This window comes from Rattus norvegicus, chromosome 6 (assembly GCF_021556685.1).
Source record: "Rattus norvegicus strain SHRSP/BbbUtx chromosome 6, alternate assembly SHRSP_T2T, whole genome shotgun sequence".
NCBI classification, from domain to species: Eukaryota; Metazoa; Chordata; class Mammalia; order Rodentia; family Muridae; genus Rattus; species Rattus norvegicus.
Genome location: NC_141539.1, coordinates 79,434,649 through 79,455,872, shown reverse-complemented (window position 1 = coordinate 79,455,872; position 21,224 = coordinate 79,434,649). Strand labels below are relative to the sequence as shown.

The window sequence follows — 21,224 nt, the reverse complement described above, 5'->3', positions numbered from 1 at the left end:
GTTCTATCTTTGAGGAACAAAGTATTCATAAAAGCCTTTGGGGGCCATTCTCATTTAAACTACTACAGATACTCTTTCTCTCTCTCTCTTATTTGGAGGGTTTTGGTTTTGTGAGGGTCCATTGGTTAGAATAGGATTAAACCTTTACTTGGAGAATTCATCTTTCAAGATGAGCAGATCCATGCTGCTGCCGCCTGGTTGTCACTTTCATGGATGGCACTAATTATTACTTAACATTAATTATAATTTTTAAGTCTAATACATAAGATAATTTTGTCTTAGGGTAAAAGTATTATGTCTACAATATTGTCTCAAAACTTAATGAAAGCTTTTATTTAATAAAGTGAGTAACTGCTTTCTTATAAGATACTCAGTGAGCTATTACAAATTAGAAAAGGATGATGGACGTAGCCGAGGAGAGCCTCAGACTGTAAAGTGCTTGACATGCAAGCCTGACGACCTCACTTCAGGCCTCCAGCTCAGCATAAAAAGCCAGGCTGAGTGTCCACACCAGTAATCCAGTGCTGGGAAACCAGACGCAGGAGGATACCTGGGACTTGCTATTTAGCCAGTCTAGGTGAATCAGTGAGCACTAGGTGCAGTGAGGGATTCTGTTTCACATACAAGATGGAGAGCAACCGAGAAGGCACTGAATACACATACACATACATACGCACAAGAGAGCTGGAGATATGAGATGTAGCCATGGGTATAAGTATTTGTCACCAAGGCTAACAACCTAAGCTTAATCTCCAGAATCTACATGGTGGATGGAGAAAACAGACTCTCACAAGTTGTCCTCAGACCTCCACAAGCTTCATAGTACATCCATTCCCTACATACATACATACATACATACATACATACATACATACATACATACATACACAAAAATAATAAATGAATAGAAACAATGGAAAGCAGGTATGATGCTCGTATGTGAGCTGGTGCCTTATCTTACATCTTTGTATAGTTACTTGGATGCAGTTACGTTACCTTTTCCTTTTTGTCTAATGCTTAGGGTACCCAGCTTTGATGCTCTTTCTCTGGGCTGAACTTTCAACCTCCATCTATATTAGTTTTATAATTAATGAATTGTGTACCTATGTTGGTGTTTATAGTTAAAGTTAGGATTTATGGTTCCTATAATAAATTCTAGAACCCAAGAATAAGAAATTTATTAATTATTGGAGGTCTGAAGATACCTCAATGGATAACATGCTTGCTTAGCTTTAACAAAACCCTGGATTCAGTCCCCAGCACTACATAAACCTGGCATGTTGGTACAGGTTTGTAGTCTCAGTACTTGGGAAGTGAAAGCAGGAAGATCAGGAACTCAAGGTTATTTATGGCTAATGTATTAGTTATTTTTCTTTTCTCTTTAATAAAATACTTGATAAATTTAAGGAAAGTTAGTCACACCGTGTGTGTAGTTAGGGAGCAGAGAGTGAGAAGTGCTGTCTCCCTGCTTGCTTTCATGTTTTTATTCAGTTTTGTACCCCAGTGCATGTAAAAGTACTACCCACGATTAAGGTAGCTTGCTTACTTTATTTATTTCATAACCAAGTCTTTGTAAAAATAGTGAAATAACATTCAGTACTGGTAACATTTCCGAGTATAACATTTTCATTTAAGGTATCTCACCTCCACCTTTCCTGCATGTATACATGTATGGTTGTGTACACACATGTGCACATGTGTGCATGTTTATGTAGAGGCCAGGGGTTTATGTTTGGTGTCTTTCGCAATTGCTTTCCACCTTATTATTTTGAGACAGAATCTCTCAATCCAATTTAGAAACTCTATCAGACATAGCAATTTGTCTCCTAGGTGAGTCTAGATCCTATCAAGTTGATAATTAATATTAGACCTTCATAGCTGCTACATCCTTGGCCACATGAGAGCCTTCCTCAAAAAAAAAAAAAAGTGGGTGGGGAAAACCCTTCTCCTATAAGTTACATTGATGACCCTTTTACTGTTATTCCTTACAGTTGGTTGTGTCATTACTTCTTTGCCTTCTGGACTGGATCATGGCCTTACCTTTAAAGACACTACTCCAATCAGTCCATTCTACAGGAGCAGAAAATGAGAAGACAGAAAAATCTGTCCTCAACTGTATTTATAAGGTAAATCTTCTTGCTTACTTTATTTATTTCATACCCAAGTCTTTTTAAAAATAGTGAAATAGCATTCAGTATCTGGTAACATTTCTGAGTATAACGTTTTCATTGTTTAGAACTAGATATTTTCTAAAATACACAGACTTTGCTTAAAGAACCTAAAAGTAACTTCTAAGTACTTCTTATAAGATAAACTTTTTGTTCCATAACAGAAGTTTGAGAGAAGTTAGATTTTGAGAATATAAAAACCATTGGTTACATTTCACTCCCCCCCCCTTTTTTTTTATTAACTTGAGTATTTCTTATATACATTTCGAGTGTTATTCCCTTTCCTGGTATCCGGGCAAACATCCCCCTCCCCCCTCCCCTTCCTTATGGGTGTTCCCCTCCCAACCCTCCCCCCATTGCTGCCCTTCCCCCACCAGTCTAGTTCACTGGGGGTTCAGTCTTAGCAGGACCCAGGGCTTCCCCTTCCACTGGTGCTCTTACTAGGATATTCATTGCTACCTATGAGGTCAGAGTCCAGGGTCAGTCCATGTATAGTCTTTAGGTAGTGGCTTAGTCCCTGGAAGCTCTGGTTGCTTGGCATTGTTGTACGTATGGGGTCTCGAGCCCCTTCAAGCTCTTCCAGTTCTTTCTCTGATTCCTTCAACGGGGGTCCTATTCTCAGTTCAGTGGTTTGCTGCTGGCATTCGCCTCTGTATTTGCTGTATTCTGGCTGTGTCTCTCAGGAGCGATCTACATCCGGCTCCTGTCGGTCTGCACTTCTTTGCTTCATCCATCTTGTCTAATTGGGTGGCTGTATATGTATGGGCCACATGTGGGGCAGGCTCTGAATGGGTGTTCCTTCAGTCTCTGTTTTAATCTTTGCCTCTCTCTTCCCTGCCAAGGGTATTCTTGTTCCCCTTTTAAAGAAGGAGTGAAGCATTCACATTTTGATCATCCGTCTTGAGTTTCATTTGTTCTAGGCATCTAGGGTAATTCAAGCATTTGGGCTAATGGCCACTTATCAATGTTCACTCCCCTTTTTATGAGATAATATTACCTTCATTTAAGAGCTAAGTTTTAAAAATTTAACTTTTTTCAAGCTTTTATGTTACCAGTGACTTTGTATTTTCATATTTCCCTAGGTTTTACATGGGTGTGTATATGGAGCACAAAGTTTTAGCCATCCAAAGTACTTTCCAATAAGCCTTTCTGATTTGGCATCTGTAGATTATGACCCTTTTATGCATTTGGAAAGTCTGAGAGAGCCTGAACCTCTACACTCTCCTGATTCAGAACGGTCTTCTAAACTGCAGCCGGTGACAGAAGGTAATGGGAGTTCCCTCAAGACAGTGCTATTGCCTGGGGTGCTGGCTAGGTGTGTGCTAAGTCCATGTATGAAAATAGGTCTCTGGCTATAGTTGTTTACCTGACCATGTGTTTACCTATCACAGGTTAGTTCAGTTTAAGAAATATCTTCATATGTACAATTACTAATTTTGTATATTACAATATGCCCTCTATACTCTGACTGAATTACTTTTAAGATTATTTTATTGTAGATTTCATAGTATTTTTGTAGAATAAGAGAATTTTGAAGTCTTATAGACTTAGTGACTTTCTAGTTCCCCATTTATAAAATACAGATAATAATATTAGTTCCAGCAGGAATTATTTTGAGTTCTAAGTGAGATTATATATGTAAATCCCTTTGCACAACTCTTAGCACATAGTGAGTTCAGCCTTCAACAACATTTTGTAAAACATTTTATATTTGATTGTGTATGTGTATATGCACAGAGGACAACTTATAGGAGTCAACATTCTCCTGTCGTGTTTTCAGGTAAAACTCAAGTTATCAGGCTTGTAGTAAGCGTATATACCCCATTTTTTGATTGGGTTGTTTAGTTTTTGGTAGCTTCTTGAGTTCTTTATATATTTTGGATATTAGCATTCTGTCAGATGTGGGGTTAGTGAAGATTTTTTTTTCCCAATCTGTAGGATGCCAATTTGTCCTAATGACAACGTCCTTTGCCTTACAGAAGCTTTTCAGTTTCATGAGGTCCTACTTATCAATTCTTGATCTTAGAGCCTGAGCCATTCGAGTTTTGTCTAGGAAATTTCTGCCTTTGCCAATGAGTTCAAGGCTTTTCCCCACATTCTCTTGTACTAATTGGAGTGTATCCAGTTTTATGTTGAGGTCCTTGATCCACTTGGACTTGAACTTTGTGTATGGTGACATACTGTTCTTAAAGGAGGTAAACTAAAAGCTCATTCCAGTTTAAGGGGATTTTATTTACTTAAAATCTAAGGATACAAGTGAGTTGGGTATTATTTAAGTCCCCGAAGGTATATACTGGAACTCATTAGTGCTAGTATTCGCCCTTCATTTAGCATTAGGAAAGTGAAAATGAAAAATAAAAACTATCAAAAACTTTTGATCATCATTTAGTAAGGCGAGTTTGACAGAAATTCAGAGGAACTATGAATATCTGAATATTGGTTTGTGGTTTACATCTGGACCCCGACTTTGCTGAAGTGACTAATAACTCGGGAGAAAACGGTGCTCTGAAGGTGTAGGAAGTGGGTGTGGGTGGAACAAAGTGAAGCGCGGTTCACAGTTTAGCTCACAGTACACTATGGCTGCTCCATTCCTTAGAAGCCTTCGATGGCTGTGTTGTGAGAGTGCTGGGGTTTCCAAGGCTTTGCGTGTGCACAGTAGGCAGCCTTGGCTGAGAGAGAGTTGGTTTACTGTGCCAGCAGCTCTTCCAAGGCGTTTTAAGGAGTAGACTTTCTTCAAATAAGTTTTACAAGGAAGCCCAATTTGTACAACTTTAAAATAAAGTGTAGTAGAGTTGTTCTTCCCTTTCCAGAGACTTCTCCAAGGACCTCTAAAAGCGCAATTGGAGAGCCATCAGACTAGGAAATTGTGGTTAAAGAGTAGGCTAAGAACTTGATTTTCCAACATAGAAAAAGTAGCTACAAACGATTAAAAGAGTTAAGACTTCACCCTAATAATGGATTGATGACATACATAAAACTGAAGTTATGAGATTAAAAGTCAAGGAAATTGATTAGCTACAGCTTTGAGTTGAATCCAACTAAATATAATTTGCTAACAACTTGCCTATAGCACAAGTACACTTAATAGGAATATAAGAATTTAATTATTAGTTCTGAAAAACATGTTTTGGGCAAAGTAATAGGACAAAGAAACTAAACAATAATTGATAGTAATGAAAAGTTCCCTTTACATATCAGAGTGTTTATTTTATTTAATGTTATATAAAAAGATGGTTATTCTTTTCATTCAAAGGTAACATTTTAATACAGTATATTTTTAAACAGAATAATAAAGAAAATTTACTTGCATATAACATTTTTTATTACTGTCTAAAATATATAGAGTACGTGTGGACACAACTTGTGTTTGGAAGTTACAGAACAACTCACAGCAGTTAGCTTTGCACTTTGACTGTGTGGGTTCTAAGTGTAGAATTCAAGTCACCAGGCTTGGTAGCAATTGTCTTTACCTGCTGAACCACCCCCCAAGTTTCAATGTGTTTTATATAAACTTTGCTGTAGAATACAATAAGTAAAGGAAAGATATGTAAAAGAAGCTTTTAACTACCAAATTCTTTGTACTCTGTCCCCTGTGTCAAATTGTTCCTTTTGGGTTTTTTTCAAAGATAGTGAGGACCACATAAATTCAGAATCATTTAGGAACAGGGTGATATTTCAACAGGTGGTATAACTTTACTCTGGTCTATAGTGACTAGATGCTGGGGGTTTGCTTGGGTTTGCAGAGAGGGGCATTTCATATAGGGGTTTGTTGAGGGTTTTTTTTTTTCATTTTTTAAGACAAAAATGACTGATCATTGTGACCTTGTCTAAGAAATGCTTCATTGTCTTCAAGTACCTTTTTGGCCAATGAATTCTAAACATAGAGTGCCCATAATCAGCTCTGTATTGGATTGAAAAGTGAATTGAAAACTATTGGCAAGAATGGCTATAATTATCAAGGGAAGGTAGTGAAGTTGGCTTTTTGTCAATTGGCAGTAGTTTTATTAGCCAAAAAAACCAAAATTCATTATTTGCTGGGGCAGAGTGAAAAGAGGCACCAAAGATCCATTTTGTAGTAATTATAGTTTCACCTATACGTATTATACAAAGCTAATATTTAAAACATTTGCCAAAATTAACTTCCTCTGCATGTCTTTTACAGCATAGTGAATTGTGGCAGCTTTTGATGGCTTGCTGCTTTTGTATGCCATAATAATCTGTAATTATGGGTTTGCTGCAAATGATGTAGGATTTGTTTAGTGTGACAATCTGAAAAGCTAACCCCGTTAGCGAGATGTGTTGAGCGAGTGCTAGTTATGAACGCCTTGGAAACACTGGTGTCTTCACTGCATCTCGTCACCAGACTCGTTATTTTAGAATTTCATTTTAATTTTTAAATTAGAGAATCTTTGTCTTTTTTTTTATCTTAGGAGGTAAGTTTGAAAGAAATATTTTCTTTAGTTTACTGCTCAAAAAACTAAATAAATCTAATTATCCAATTAACAAGTTAAGAAATTTTGATCTTTTCATATATATTCATATATCCTAAATTTAGAGAAGCAACTTAGAAGAAAAAATGATTTTGCTCATATCTAAATTTGAAAACTTATCCTTTAAGTTTTTCAGTGTTAATAATTATATCAGGTTGCAGTAGCTTTTTCAGGCTTGCTATTTTTGTTTGCTGCTTAAGGCAGGTGGCAGGTGTTTAAGTGGATATGTTGTGGTTTTGACGGGCCTTACTGTGTATTCAGGCCAGCCTTGAGCTCCTCCTGATGCTCCTGCCTCAGCCGACCCAAGTATAGAATTGCATAAGTGCATCTCCATGCCTAGGTCTACAAACTCTTTCAAACTGAATTCCCACTATTCTGTCCTTTGGGAAGAAGATGTATAGGGCAGACTAATGTCTGGGCTTGGGGGTTTATTTTCTACAGAATGAGCTGGGCCATTCTTGGAGTTTCTTTTTTTTTTTTCTTTTATTGAATATTTTCTTTATTTACATTTCAGTTTCCAAGTTTCCCCTCCAGAAAATCCCTATCCCATCCCTTCACCCCCTGCCTCCATGAGGGTGCTCCCCCACTACCCACCCACTCCCTCCCACCTCCCTGCCCTGGCATTCCCCTACACTGGGGCATCAAGTCTTCACAGGACCAAGGGCCTCTCCTCCCAATGATGCCCAACAAGGCCATCCTTTGCTACATATGCAGCTAGAGCCAAGGGTCCCTCCATGTGTACTCTTTGGTTGGTGGTCTAGTCCCTGGGAGCTTGGAGGGTCTGGCTGGTTAATATTGTTGTTCTTCCTATGAGGTTGCAAACTTCCTCAGTTACCTCAGTTCTTTCTTTAACTCCTCCATTGGGAACCTCGTTCTCGGTCCAGTGGTTGGCTGTGAGCATCCACCTGTGAGAGGCTGGCAGAGCCTCTCAGGAGACAGCTGTATCAGGCTCCTGTCAGTAAGCACTTCTTGGCATCAGTAAAAGTGTCTGGGTTTGGTGTTTACATGTGGGCTGGATCCCCATGTGTGGCAGTCTCTGGATGACCTTCCCTTCAGTCTCTGCTCCACACTTTATCTCCATATTCCCTCCCATGAGTATTTTGTTCCCCCTTCTAAGAAGGACTGAAGCATCCACACTTTTGTCTTTCTTCTTCTTGGGCTTCTTAGGGTTTCTTTATGAGAAAATTCAAAGGGGAAATTACTAAAAGATATATTCCTTGTAATGCTATTAAAATTGCATAGTTCGTATTTATTATTCTGAGCTTTATAAAAAAAGAGCTTTAAATTAATTTCTACATGTAAATCTAGGCTGTTCTTATGGAATAATGGGATTTAAGGAGGTTCTTTTTGTGAGCAAGCCAAACCCAGAGTGTTTCTGAGAATCTCTTTTTGTGATTTCATCTGTTAAACTATGCTCTCTTCATATTGTAAACTTTTATGTTCTGTAGAAGATTCGTTGTTTAGAAATGGGTTGCCTGTCTAAACATATCACTCACCAGGAAAAAGTACAAGGAAAGAATAGAAATTTTTTTACTAAATCAAAAAAAAAAAAAAGTCAGTTTCACCGGGCATGATGGGGGGCACATGGTTTAATACCAGAACTTGGAAGGCAGAAGCAGGTGGATCTCCTAAGTTCTGACTTAAAAGCTAGCCTTGTCTACAGAGTGAGTTCTAGGGCCACCAAGTCTACACAGAAACTTGTCTCAAACAAACAAAGGTAGTTTTAACCATTTATTGCCATTTATAACGTAACTTACTCATATTTAGGTCAACTTTTCCTGTGCACCCTAGCTGGTTACTTAGTAACTTACCCTAATTAATACCCGTTTTGAAGATCCTGTCCACAGAAAATTTAAGTTTTAAGTTAATCTTTTCAGTTGTCACAAAGAAAAGGGCACTTTACAAAAAAGGTAAGGTATAGAAATTAAATACTGATATGTAAGGCAAAAGCCAGCTAGTAAATCACTTAGCTTTCTAAACTATTTCTCCTCGTGTATAAGATGAAATTCCATACCTATTCAGTTACTATTAGGGAATGGACAGCAAACATTAGATTGGGTCTGGTCCCATTTCTCACCATCTAGTTACACAGTTTTAAAAATGAAAGAATAAATTAAGATGAACTGTTTAATGCTGTAATCTGATATTAAATGTCTGTTTTTCAGAATAGCATAAACACAGTTTAAGAACAGCTCAATATGCTAAAACATCTTTCTGTTTATGTGTGCCCACATAAAACTATGGAAGATTAACTTTTTATATTAACAGTTGAACAATCATAGAATACTAATAACAGCTGTCCATGTTAAGATTTAGAGATCACGTGGTGAGCAGAGAACCTGATTGCTTGCTCATCTTTCTAGCCTACCCCATGTCCTAGTTCTCAATTTCAACGGCTGAGACCTTAAAACTGTAACACTAGACTCTTTCCTCTTTAAGAAATTATGCCAGCAGTGCACAAGCCAGTTTTTGTAAGTTTGTTGAAATACAATTTACATAAGTGCCTTTTTATATAAAATAAAACAGTTTTCTATATATCCAGTGTTTTGATAGTAACAAAATTATATTCCTCTTACCAAAAATCATCAGGCTAAACACTTAAAATTGGAGTTTGCTGAGGCTATACCTCAGTAGTGAAATACTTGTGTAGTGTGTGTGAGACCTTGCGCTATGAGGTCCTGAGTTCAGTCCCAGTACTATTCATTCCCTAATAGTATGTAAATCAGAACTTTTAAAAATCTCTGTTCTGGAAACTTTACATTTGTTTGGATAGGTAGGTCCTAGTTTTCCAAAATGGTTAGCTTTCAGAAAAAAATACTATATAATGTAATACATATATAATTTTGTTATATATGTTATATGTATGTGTATAATGTATATAATATAATGTATAATAGTAAGTGTATATAATGTATGATATATTGTATATATATACATACACACATATATATCACAAAGACAAGATTATTTCCTGACAATAGTAGAATAGTAGGGAAATATGGTCATTCTATAACTATGTCTAAATCTTAGGTAGAGGTTAAGAACACTGACTTCTTCCCACCCTTCATACAACAAACCATCTTCTTCTGGCATGAATTACTAATATATACATCCTTACCTATGACTGCTCTCCACCTACTCTTTAAATTGACAATGTCAAGAAAGCAATCCTTTCTCTTCCTAACACCACTCAGTCCAAAGCTAACTTCTATATTAGCCTCCTTAGAATTGCAGCAGCAGTTAATTGGCTTTTATTGTTGTTTGATTGAACATTTTGTATTGCTTTATGTAGTTACCCCAGGATCACGTTTATTACTCCATTGGCACTCACACAAGGCCACCTGCCCTCTAGGAGCTTCCCATCCCACTCTCCATCTGGGGAGCTTCACCTAAGCCTGGACCCAAGTAAATCTATGAGTGCATTTACTTAGATACAGCACCATGTTTCCCTTGAAAATGGTAAAGCACACGCCTGTGCACCCCACAGCCCAGCGCTTTAGCAGCTGACTTGCTAAGTGATTGTTTAGTTTTTCTCCTTCCCTCTCTCTGCTGCTTTTCTCTTCCTCTCCTCTCTTAAGTTACTTTTCTATTGCTATGATAAAATGTCATGGCCAATGCAACTTAGAGAAAGAAGGATTTATTTGAACTTATGGTTTGAGGACTGGACCCCATGGCTGTCTTGGCAGGGAACATGGAGGCAGTCAGCAGCATGCTAAAGCAGAGCTAAGAGCTACCTTCAAATGGCATTTGGAAGCCCATATTTCCTCTAGCAAGGCCACACCTCCCTAATCCTCCCCAAACAGCCTCCAACTGGGGACCAAGTATTCAAATGTCCAAATCTTAATGGGGAACATCTCATTCAAGCCACTACATTTCCCCCTCTTTCAGATCCTAATGTCAGACATCTTGCCTTTCTAGACCTCTCAAACCATTGTTGTTTTATTTTACTTTCATATATTCTTTCATATTCATATTTATGAATCTGCTTAGCTAGTTTCCTTAATATAATGGATAAGGAAGGAAAAAATGCTTTTCACATACTTTCAGGCTTGACCATATTGACCCATAAAATTTACTTAGAAAATTATAATGCCTGAATGAGTAGACCCAACAGGAACTTTTAATTTTTATATTTTGTTTCTATTTGTTTAATTTTTTTGTAAAGCACTGGAGATCAATCTTAGGGACTTGCCATTGCTAGGCAAATGTCCTACAACTGAACTGCATCCGCAACCTATAGTTTTAGGTTTATTTTTATTCTTTTTAAAGTGTGTGTGTGTGTGTGTGTGTGTGTGTGTGTGTGTGTGTGTGTGTGTGTGTGTGTCTGAGTGTCTGTGTATCTGTGTGTGTATGTTAGTGGGTATATGCACATGGGTACAGTGCCTAAGGAAGCACGAGTTTCTTCTGTTAGTTTGAGCTGGAGTACAGCAGTTGTGAGCTTCCTGATTTCGGTTCTGGGAATCAAACTTGGGTCCTGTGGAAGAGCAGCAAGTGCTTTTAACCAATGAGTGATCTTTCCAGCCCACAGCTCATATTTGGAGCTTGGCCTTTAAAGTTTCCTTGTCATATAAGGGTACACTGATTTACTATTTAAATTTATTCTCATTCTTGAAATTTAATTCAGATATCATTTGTTCTCTGACATACTTTATCAGTAATAAAAGCCAGAATGAAATGACATTTAAAGATGTTGCAAACTATACCTCTAAATCTGGAATATCTTTATGAGATAAACATCTCAGTTGGATAGATTTTATTGGCTTTTTAATCTGTATTTTTAGTGTATTTCAGGAAATTGATTTCTGATACTGTTGATCTTCAAAGGTGATCTTACATTTAAAAGCTTTCATTTAAATTGTAGATCACTAGCAACAGTTTCAAAAGGGCTTTCTTATAAAATAAACAAAGCTACTTCATTAAAAAAATTTCCCTTACTATTTGCTAGTATTCCTATAATAAGAAAACTTTGATCCCAACACTCAGGAGACAGAGGCAAGCAGATCTGTGAGTTCAAGGCACCCTGGTCTGGAGAGGGAGCTCTAGAATAGCCAGGGCTACACAGGGAAACCCTGTCTCAAAAGAGAAAAAGCAAAAGCTAAATTGCAGTGTTACTGTTTATCCAAATATTTGATTGTGACATTAGCAGCGCAATGAAGTTCTCAGTTCTATGCTAGGAAGCAGTGTTATTCCTGCTCATTTGTGATTTTTGGTTTTTGTTTTTGTTTTTTTTAGTGAAAACTCAGATGCAACAAGGATTAATTTCTATAGCAGCCCGTACTGTTATTACCCATCTGGTGAATCACCTGGGCCATTATCCAATGAGTGGTGGTCCTGCTATGCTAACGAGTCAGGTGTGTGAGAATCATGACAATCATTATAGCGAAAGTACTGAACTTTCTCCTGAGCTCTTTGACAGTCCAAATATTCAGTTCTTTGTGCTGAATAATACAACCTTAGTGTCTTGTATCCAGATAAGATCAGAAGAGAGTGTGCCTGGAGGAGGTTTAGCTGCTGGCCTTGTGTCAGCCAACTCAAATGTTAGAATCATAGTACGTGATCTCTCTGGAAAGTACTCATGGGATTCTGCCATACTGTATGGGCCACCCATTGTAAGTGGTTTGCCTGAACCTACATCTTTCATACTTTCAATGTCTTACCAAGAGAAACCAGAAGAGCCTCCTACATCTAATGAATGCTTAGAAGACATAACAGTAAAAGATGGACTTTCTCTCCAGCTTAGAAGATTTAGAGAAACTGTTCCAACTTGGTCTACAATAAGAGAGGAGGAAGATGTTCTTGATGAGCTCCTGCAGTATTTAGGCACTACAAGTCCTGAATGTTTACAGAGAACTGGAATCTCCCTCAATGTTCCTGCTCCACAACCTGTGTGCATTTCTGAAAAACAGGAGAATGATGTCATTAATGCTATCCTTAAGCAATACACAGAAGAAAAAGAGTTTGTAGAAAAGCACTTTAATGACTTAAACATGAAAGCCTCAGAACAAGATGAACCAACACCTCAGAAACCTCAGTCAGCATTTTATTACTGCAGATTGCTTCTTAGTATATTGGGAATGAATTCCTGGGACAAACGGTAAGAAGAAAGTTTTCCTTTCGTTTTTTGTTTTTTAAATTAGTCCTTTTCTTCTGATCAGGAATTGTAGTATGTATTCTTTTTCTTATTAAATTCTATCACCATTTTGGAGAGATGGCTCAGCAGGTAAGAGCGTGTGCTGGTCTTTCAGAGGACCCAAGTTTAGTTCCTAGCATTCCCAATGAGGACCTCATAACTTTAACCCCAGCTCCAGTGAATCTTATGCCGTCCTCTTATGGCCTCCTTGGGCATTGTACTCAGCTGTACATACCTACACACATAAACACGCATAATTAAGAATTCAGAAAGCTAGGAGCTAAAAAGCTGATTGAGTGGTTTAGAGCCCTTGCGCTTTCAGAGGAACCCGGTTCTAGTCCCTGCCCCCCATGGTAGCTAACAACTAACTGCAACTTCAGTGCTAGAGGATCCAGCATCCCTCTTTTAACCTCACACCAGGCATTCAGGTACCACATGTGTTTTGCAAAACACTCATACACACAAAATAAATCTTTAACAAAAACTCTTTGAAAAGAAAATAAAACCTATAAATTCTATCTCTTAGTTTTTTTGGCAATAGGCAAATTGTTTGTGTTTAGTTGATTGGTTGGTTGTTTTTTTTTTTAAACCATTGATTTATATGAAATTCAGGAGAATAAAAATAATTTAATTCAGTACATTACTAACATTTTCATAGTAACTACTAAAACTATATAACTTAGAAATTATAATATAATTGAAAGAAAACCAAATTTTTAAACCTTTACTTAAACCTATCAGTTTTTAGATAATATTTTAGATAATATTTTTGTTTCAACTTTGAATTAAGGAAGTAACTCAAAATTCAGGATCAAATCAAGAAAAAAATTGATTTTTTTCCCCTTCTATCTTGTTTCCTTTTACATTTATAAAATCTTCTTAAAAGCTTAAAGTAGAGTACAGGGCATAATGGTATACCCGTAATCCTAGCTTTCTGAAGGTAGACAGAAGGCCAGCCTGGGCTACAAGAGATCTTGTCTCTATTAAATAACAACAACAATAATAATAACCTTAAGATAGGCTAGAAGGGCAGTATACTAAAGGGTACACTTATCACTTGCAAGGCCTTGTCTTTAACGTCCAGTACAGAAGACAGGAGAACCAAATACCTTGCAAAAATCAAGTTAGAAGTTAAATGAGAACATTGGACTTAAATCAGAACTAGGTTAGAGATCCTTTGTCTTTGAAGTTTGGCCTATAGTGTCTAAATTAAGAATATTTTTTTACCTCCATACAAAGAAATAATGTACAAAAACACTTAAGATTTACTTTATAGGGGTTGGGGATTTAGCTCAGTAGTAGAGCGCTTGCCTAGCAAGTGCAAGGCCCTGGGTTCAGTCCCCAGCTCCGAAAAAAAGAAAAGAAAAAAAAAAAGATTTACTTTATGTAAAGCATTACTTAGATATTTATGTCTTTTATTTGTTCTGTTTTTTGGTGTTTTTTTTTTTTGGTTCTTTTTTTTTTCGGAGCTGGGGACCGAACCCAGGGCCTTGCGCTTCCTAGGCAAGCGCTCTACCACTGAGCTAAATCCCCAACCCCTTGTTCTGGTTTTTAAGACAAGATTGCATGTAATCCAGACTGGTTCTGAAATGGCTTTGTAGCTGCAAGTGACCTTAAACCTTTTGATCCTTCTGCCTCTACCTTTCAAGTGCTGCGACTATAGGGATGTGCCAACATGCCTGACTATATTTAGATTTTGTTGTTGTTTTTAATAGTAATTAAACATATTAAATAGTTTTTAATTTTTGTACCATCAAAATATATAGTAGAGTAGAAGATGAGACATTATTTACTTTATCATTAAATAATAGAGGTATGTCATTGTTATTTAGCTTATGGTAGGAGGGAGGGGAAGCTCAGAAATTACTGGATGAAGAAATCTACAGTATCCCAGGTGCATGTGAAGCATTAAGAAGGACCTGTTCTCTCTCGTGCGCGCTTAGTATGTATGTTTTCTCTGATTTAAAGCCTTCCATTGGTTAAACAGTCTTCTTGCCCAAGCCATTTTACATTCCCTTCTCATTTACTTTCTGAGGTATGAGGGTACTTACATGCTATGTCACATATGTGGAAGTCAAAGAGCAATTCACAGGAATTGTTTCTGTCTTTGTACATCAGAGTTGGAGGGAGTACACTAGGATTGTCAGGTTTATTCAGAAAGCCACTGTTACCTGCTAAGCCACCTCTACAGTCCCAGGCCATTCTGTACAGAGCATAGATTGCTCTACGTTTGTGTCTGACCACACATAATTTAGTTATTATAGCAGCACACTCTAGTTTCTTGTTGTGGAATGGCCTATATACTGTCTCCCAAGAAAAGTTAAAGATGGAAAGCTATATTTCATGGCAATAAATTCTTGTACTTTCTGTCAAAAGTAGGTACATTTGTATTTTGTATTGATTTTCTATACATGTTTAGCACACATAAAGTAAAAATTATGTTTATTCACATTTTAAAAAAAATTATAGGACTGAGGGTTTATAATGTGTGTCTATACACACAGACACACACACACACACACACACATATATGTCATAATAGGACTGAGGTAAAATATATACACACACATACATACACACGCCAACAGCAAAATATTTTAAGACATGTAATATAAAACAAAGAAAAAAAGCTGATTTTTACAAGTTCTTGTATCTATTTCTCTGGATATAAATTTGGGTGCTCACAACATCCACACGGGGAGATTAATCTGACCTTAGTAAGGTATGCTATCAACAATGAATGAAGGCCTGGTAGAAAAAAATGCTGACACAGATTCTTTACATTTTCTTTAGGGTCTAGTTCTCCTTTGTGTTAAAAGTGTAGAAAAGTGTATGAGTAGAACAGGAAGTGTTTGCAGACTAACAAGTCCTTCACTGCAAAGATGATGAAATGTTTATAAATCTCTCCATTTAGGAGGAGCTTTCATCTCCTGAAGAAAAATGAAAAGCTGCTCAGAGAACTGAGGAACTTGGATTCAAGGCAGTGGTGAGTTCTTGGGAAATCTTCATATTTACAACTGGAAACTCTTAGCTATTTCTGTTGATAGTAATATTGCGAACAGCAATGGAAACTAATACTGTACTGTTAAGTTACAGCTTTTGAGTAAAAACTGGGTCATTATATTGTAGATAGATTATTTTTTAAGAAAATTTTAGAACTGCATTAAGATGTTTGATATACTTGAAATACTTGTATTTGAAATACTTGTATTCTTTTTGTGCATTTCACAATTCCCTTTAAATTGGAGAAAACCAATTGAATGTGTAAAATATCCTTAGGTTTCTGTGCCATACTTAATCATAACTCATTCGCTTATGATAGATTGAACAGCTAATTTAAAATAAGCAACCTGCCATGACATCACTGTTGTATAAGAATTCAAAGTGAAATGAGCTGAGATGCACATTTGCTCCATGAATGCTCCATTTTGAAAAGCCCTATGCTGAACCATCTCATTACGTTTACCAAAGTTGCCCTTTTATTCATACACTACTCCTATTTACATCTCTTCTGCTTGTTAGGATCCTCTTCAAAAAGGCTCTTCATCTTGGGTTTCTTTATATTCATAAATGTGCTTGACACCCTTAGGAAGAGGGGACTTCAATTAAGGAATTGCATTTGTGAGATTAACCTGTGGGCATGTCTTTGGGGCATTTTCTTGGTTGTGAATTGATGTAGGAGAGCCCGGTCTATTGTGAGTAGAACCTTCTTAGGCAGGTAGGTGTGGGTTGTATAACAAAGGTAGCTGGCATGCATACATATACATACAATAATAAAAAGAGAAATAATAATAATAGTAGTAATAGTTGTAAATAAAAACTCTCTTAAAGGGAGAGAGCTCGAGAGGTGACTCAGTGGTTAAAAGCATGCACTGCGCTTGCACAGGAACTGAATTCAGTTCCGAGCACCATGTCAGGTGGCTCACTATTGCCTTGTAGCTCCAATGCCTGAGACCTGGCACCCATTTTTTGTTTGCATGGGCACTAATATGCACATACATATATACAGACATGCATATACACATAAATAGCAATAATAAAAATAAATACATAAGTTTTAAAAATATGTAATTTTATTTTTTTTCGATATTTTTTTTATTAACTTGAGTATTTCTTTTTTTTTTTGTCTTTTTCTTTTTTTTTTTTATTAACTTGAGTATTTCTTATATACATTTCGAGTGTTATTCCCTTTCCCGGTTTCCGGGCAAACATCCCCCTCCCCCCTCCCCTTCCTTATGGGTGTTCCCCTCCCAACCCTCCCCCCATTGCTGCCCTCCCCCCATAGACTAGTTCACTGGGGGTTCAGTCTTAGCAGGACCCAGGGCTTCCCCTTCCACTGGTGCTCTTACTAGGATATTCATTGCTACCTATGGGGTCAGAGTCCAGGGTCAGTCCATGTATAGTCTTTAGGTAGTGGCTTAGTCCCTGGAAGCTCTGGTTGCTTGGCATTGTTGTACTTTTGGGGTCTCGAGCCCCTTCAAGCTCTTCCAGTTCTTTCTCTGATTCCTTCAATAGGGGACCTATTCTCAGTTCAGTGGTTTGCTGCTGGCATTCGCCTCTATATTTGCTGTATTCTGGCTGTGTCTCTCAGGAGCGATCTACATCCGGCTCCTGTCGGTCTGCACTTCTTTGCTTCATCCATCTTGTCTAATTGGGTGGCTGTATATGTATGGGCCACATGTGGGGCAGGCTCTGAATGGGTGTTCCTTCAGTCTCTGTTTTAATCTTTGCCTCTCCCTTCCCTGCCAAGTGAATGCTTCACTCCTTCTTTAAATGAGGAAAAAAAAATATGTAATTTTAAAAAGAGAATTGGAACTAGGTTGGATGTTGGAAAATGATCTAGTTTTATAGTTTGTTAAATTAACTTGGATCTTTCCTATTGATTTAGTATTGCCTTTATCAGACAGTAAGCTTAGTGCTTCAAAGCTATGTGTATTTCTGTTGATTTATCTGTCGTTTTGTATATATGCTGATGTTTAATTTATTAAAGCTACATAATATATTTTCCATGAATAATTTTGCTGTCTTATTCTGAGACCCAAAACTTGCTTATATGGGTAATTCCTGAGTATTTTCTTATTTTATTTTATTGTTAATTATAAATAGGATATTCACTGTTATATTATTGACAATTTGGGTTTGAGCATAGCCTTTAATGGATGAGTCATCTCTCCAGTCCCTGATATTGTATTTTGTTTTTTCTATTACTAATGTTTATCTTGGACCCAACACTTTAGTGGACTGTTACACTGCTTTAAGTGTCTTACACTTGCTTCTTTCTCTTAAGACTTGTTAGGTATAAAATCCATTATCTTCAAACAATCTCTCCTCTCATAGTTAGCTTTACTTATATCGTATTTTATACTGACCAGAACTTTTAGGTCAGTGGTAAGTAATGTAGTAAAAATGGATGCACATCTTTGCCTTTTCTGTTTTTAATGATGGTAACTCCTTTTCCTCATGAAAAATTATTATTCATTTAAAATAGATGATTTTGCATAGCTAGCATACGAGCATATCTTGTATGATTTTTATAAAAAATAAGTTGTTGTGTATATTTTCAAAATTATTATTTTTGGATAATTGCAACATTACTCCATTCTCTTTCCTATTCAGAATTCTTTTTAGCACCCATTCAGGTGTTCTATAGTTTTAACTTCTTAACTAATTGGTGTATTTTAATATAAAAACTGTGTATACATTTGGAGACTTGGCACAGCAATTTCAAAAACACTTGCTGTACTTATAGAGGACCCGGGTTTGACTCCCAGCATTCACATGGTGGTTTATAGCTGTCTATAACTCCTGCCCTGGAGAATCCAAAGCCCTCTTTTGACCTTTGTGGGCACTAGACACACACTTGGTACACGTATACACATGTAGGCAAAATACCCTTACACATAAAATAATAAATCTAAAAAAAACCTGTTTAGTTGTTCAGTTTATTAAAATTTCATTTTGTAAATTCAAGCTCTATGTCCATTTGTTAGCAGGTTCTATAGATTTTTGTTGTTGTGTTCACTGTAGGTTTTTAGAATGAAGGTTATGGTGAACTTCATAAAATTATTACCTGGTACTTGAAATTTCAAATTTCATTTATCTTTTTCAGATTTTTTCAGGTTTTGGGTCAATTTTATTACTGTTTATTTTATAAAAATATATTTTATTGAGATTTATCAAGATATATGTTATCAAAAGTATAAGAATAGAGTTTTTGCCTATTTCTGTTTCTATTGGATATTTTTTATTATGTTTTAAATTTTATTCCCTTTCCCTGTTTCCCGTCCATAAGCCCCCTATCCCATCCCCCGCCCCTTATTCTATGAGGGTGTTTTGCCCTCCCCAATCACTCCCCCTTCTTGCCTCCCTGCCCTAACATTCCCCTACACCTAGGGGGGAGGTTCAGCCCTGGCAGGACCAAGGGCTTCTCCTCCCATTGGTGCCCACCAAGGTCTTCCTCTGCTACAGATAAATCTGGAGCCATGGGTCTGTCCGTGTGTACTCTTTGGGTAGTACTTTAGTCTCTGGGAGCTCTGGTTGGTTGGTATTGTTCTTACAGGATTGCAAACCCCTTCAGCTCCTTCAATCCTTTCTCTAATTCCTTCAATGGTGACCCAGTTCTCAGTTCAATGGTTTGCTGCTAGCATTCGCCTCAATATTTGTCATGCTCTGGCTGAGTCTCTCAGGAGACAGCTATATCAGGCTCCTGTCAGCATGCACTTCTTGGCTTCAGCAATATTGTCTAGGTTTGGTGACTGTATGTATATGGGCTGGATCCCCAGGTGCAGCAGGCTCAGGTTCTGAATGGCCTTCCCTTCAGTCTCTGCTCCAAACTTTGTCTCCATATCTCCTCCTATGAATATTTTTTGTTCCCCCTTTTAAGGAGGACTGAAACATCCGCACTTTGGTCATTCGTCTTCTTGAGCTTCATGTGGTCTGTGGATTGTATCTTGAGTAATACGAGCTTTTGGGCTAATATCCACTTATCAGTGAGTACATACCATGTGTGTTTTTTTGTGATTGGGTTACCTCACTCAAGATGATATTTTCTAGTTCCATCCATTTGCCTATAAATTTCATGAAGTCATTGTTTTTGATATCTGAGTAGTACTCCATTGTGTAGATGTACCACATTTTTTGTATCCATCCCTATGTTGAAGGGCATCTGAGTTCTTTCCAGCTTCTGGCTATTATAAATAGGGCTGCTATGAACATGGTAGAGCATGTGTTTTTGTTATATGTTGGAGCATCTTTTGGGCATGTGCCCAGGAGTGGTATAATTGGGTCCTTAGGCAGAATGTCCAATTTTCTGAGAAACCTCCAGACTGATTTCCAGAGTGGTTGTACCAGCTTGCAGTCCCACCAACAATGGAGAAGTGTTCCTCGTTCTCCACATCCTCACCAGCATCTGTTGTCACCTGAATTTTTGATCTTACCAATTCTGACTGGTGTGAGGTGGAATCTCAGGGTTGTTTTGATTTGCATTTCCCTGATGACTAAGGATGTTGAACATTTCTTTAGGTACTTCTCAGCCATTTGGTATTCCTTAGCTGAGAATCCTTTGTTTAGCTCTGTACCCCATTTTTTATTAGGGTTACTTGATTCTCTGGAGTCTACCTTCATGAGTTCTTTGTATATTTTAGATATTAGCCCTCTCTTGGATATAGAGTTGGTAAAGATCTTTTCCCAATCTGTTGGTTGCCACTTTGTCCTAATGACAGTGTCCTTTGCCTTACAGAAGCTTTGCGATTTTATGAGGTCCCATTTGTCAGTTGTTGCTCTTAAAACATAAGCCATTGATGGTCCAAGTATTCTAGGCTCTTCCCCACTTTCTCTTCTATTGGATTCAGCATATCTGGCTTTATGTGGAGGTCCTTGATCCTCTTGGACTTGAGCTTTGTACAAGGAGGTAGGAATGGATCAATTTGCATTCTTCTACCTGCAAAGTTCCAGTTGAACCAGTACCATTTGTTGAAAATGCTGTCCTTTTTTCACTGGATGGTTTTAGCTCCCTTGTCAAAGATCAAGTGACCACAGGGGTGTCGGTTCATTTCTGGGTCTTCAATTCTATTCCATTGATCTATCTGCCTGTCTCTGTACCAATACCACAGTTTTTATCACTACTGTTCTGTAATACAGCTTGAGGTCAGGGATGATGATTCCCCCAAAAGTTCTTTTATTGTTGAAAATAGTTTTTGCTCTCCTGGTTTTTTTGTTATTCCAAATGAATTTGCAAATTGCTCTTTCTAATTCTGTGAAGAATTGGTTGAATTGGAATTTTTATGGGGATTGCATTGAATCTGTAGATTGCTTTTGGCAAAATGGTCATTTTTTACTATATTAATCCTGCCAATTCATGAGCATGGGAGAGCTTTCCATCCTCTGAGATCTTCTTCAATTTCTTTTGTCAGGGATTTGAAGTTCTTGTCATACAGA

At 37.3% G+C, this 21,224-nt stretch overlaps 1 protein-coding gene across 1 annotated transcript in view; it reads left to right on the top strand.

Moving 5' to 3' along the window:
- Ralgapa1 (Ral GTPase activating protein catalytic subunit alpha 1) overlaps positions 1–21,224 on the top strand; it is a 274,127-nt gene that overhangs the window by 154,889 nt on the left and 98,014 nt on the right. The window contains 4 exon segments of the mRNA NM_020083.4: positions 1,992–2,126; positions 3,251–3,434; positions 11,891–12,752; positions 15,703–15,774. Coding sequence (NP_064468.4) covers positions 1,992–2,126; positions 3,251–3,434; positions 11,891–12,752; positions 15,703–15,774 — 1,253 coding nt within the window.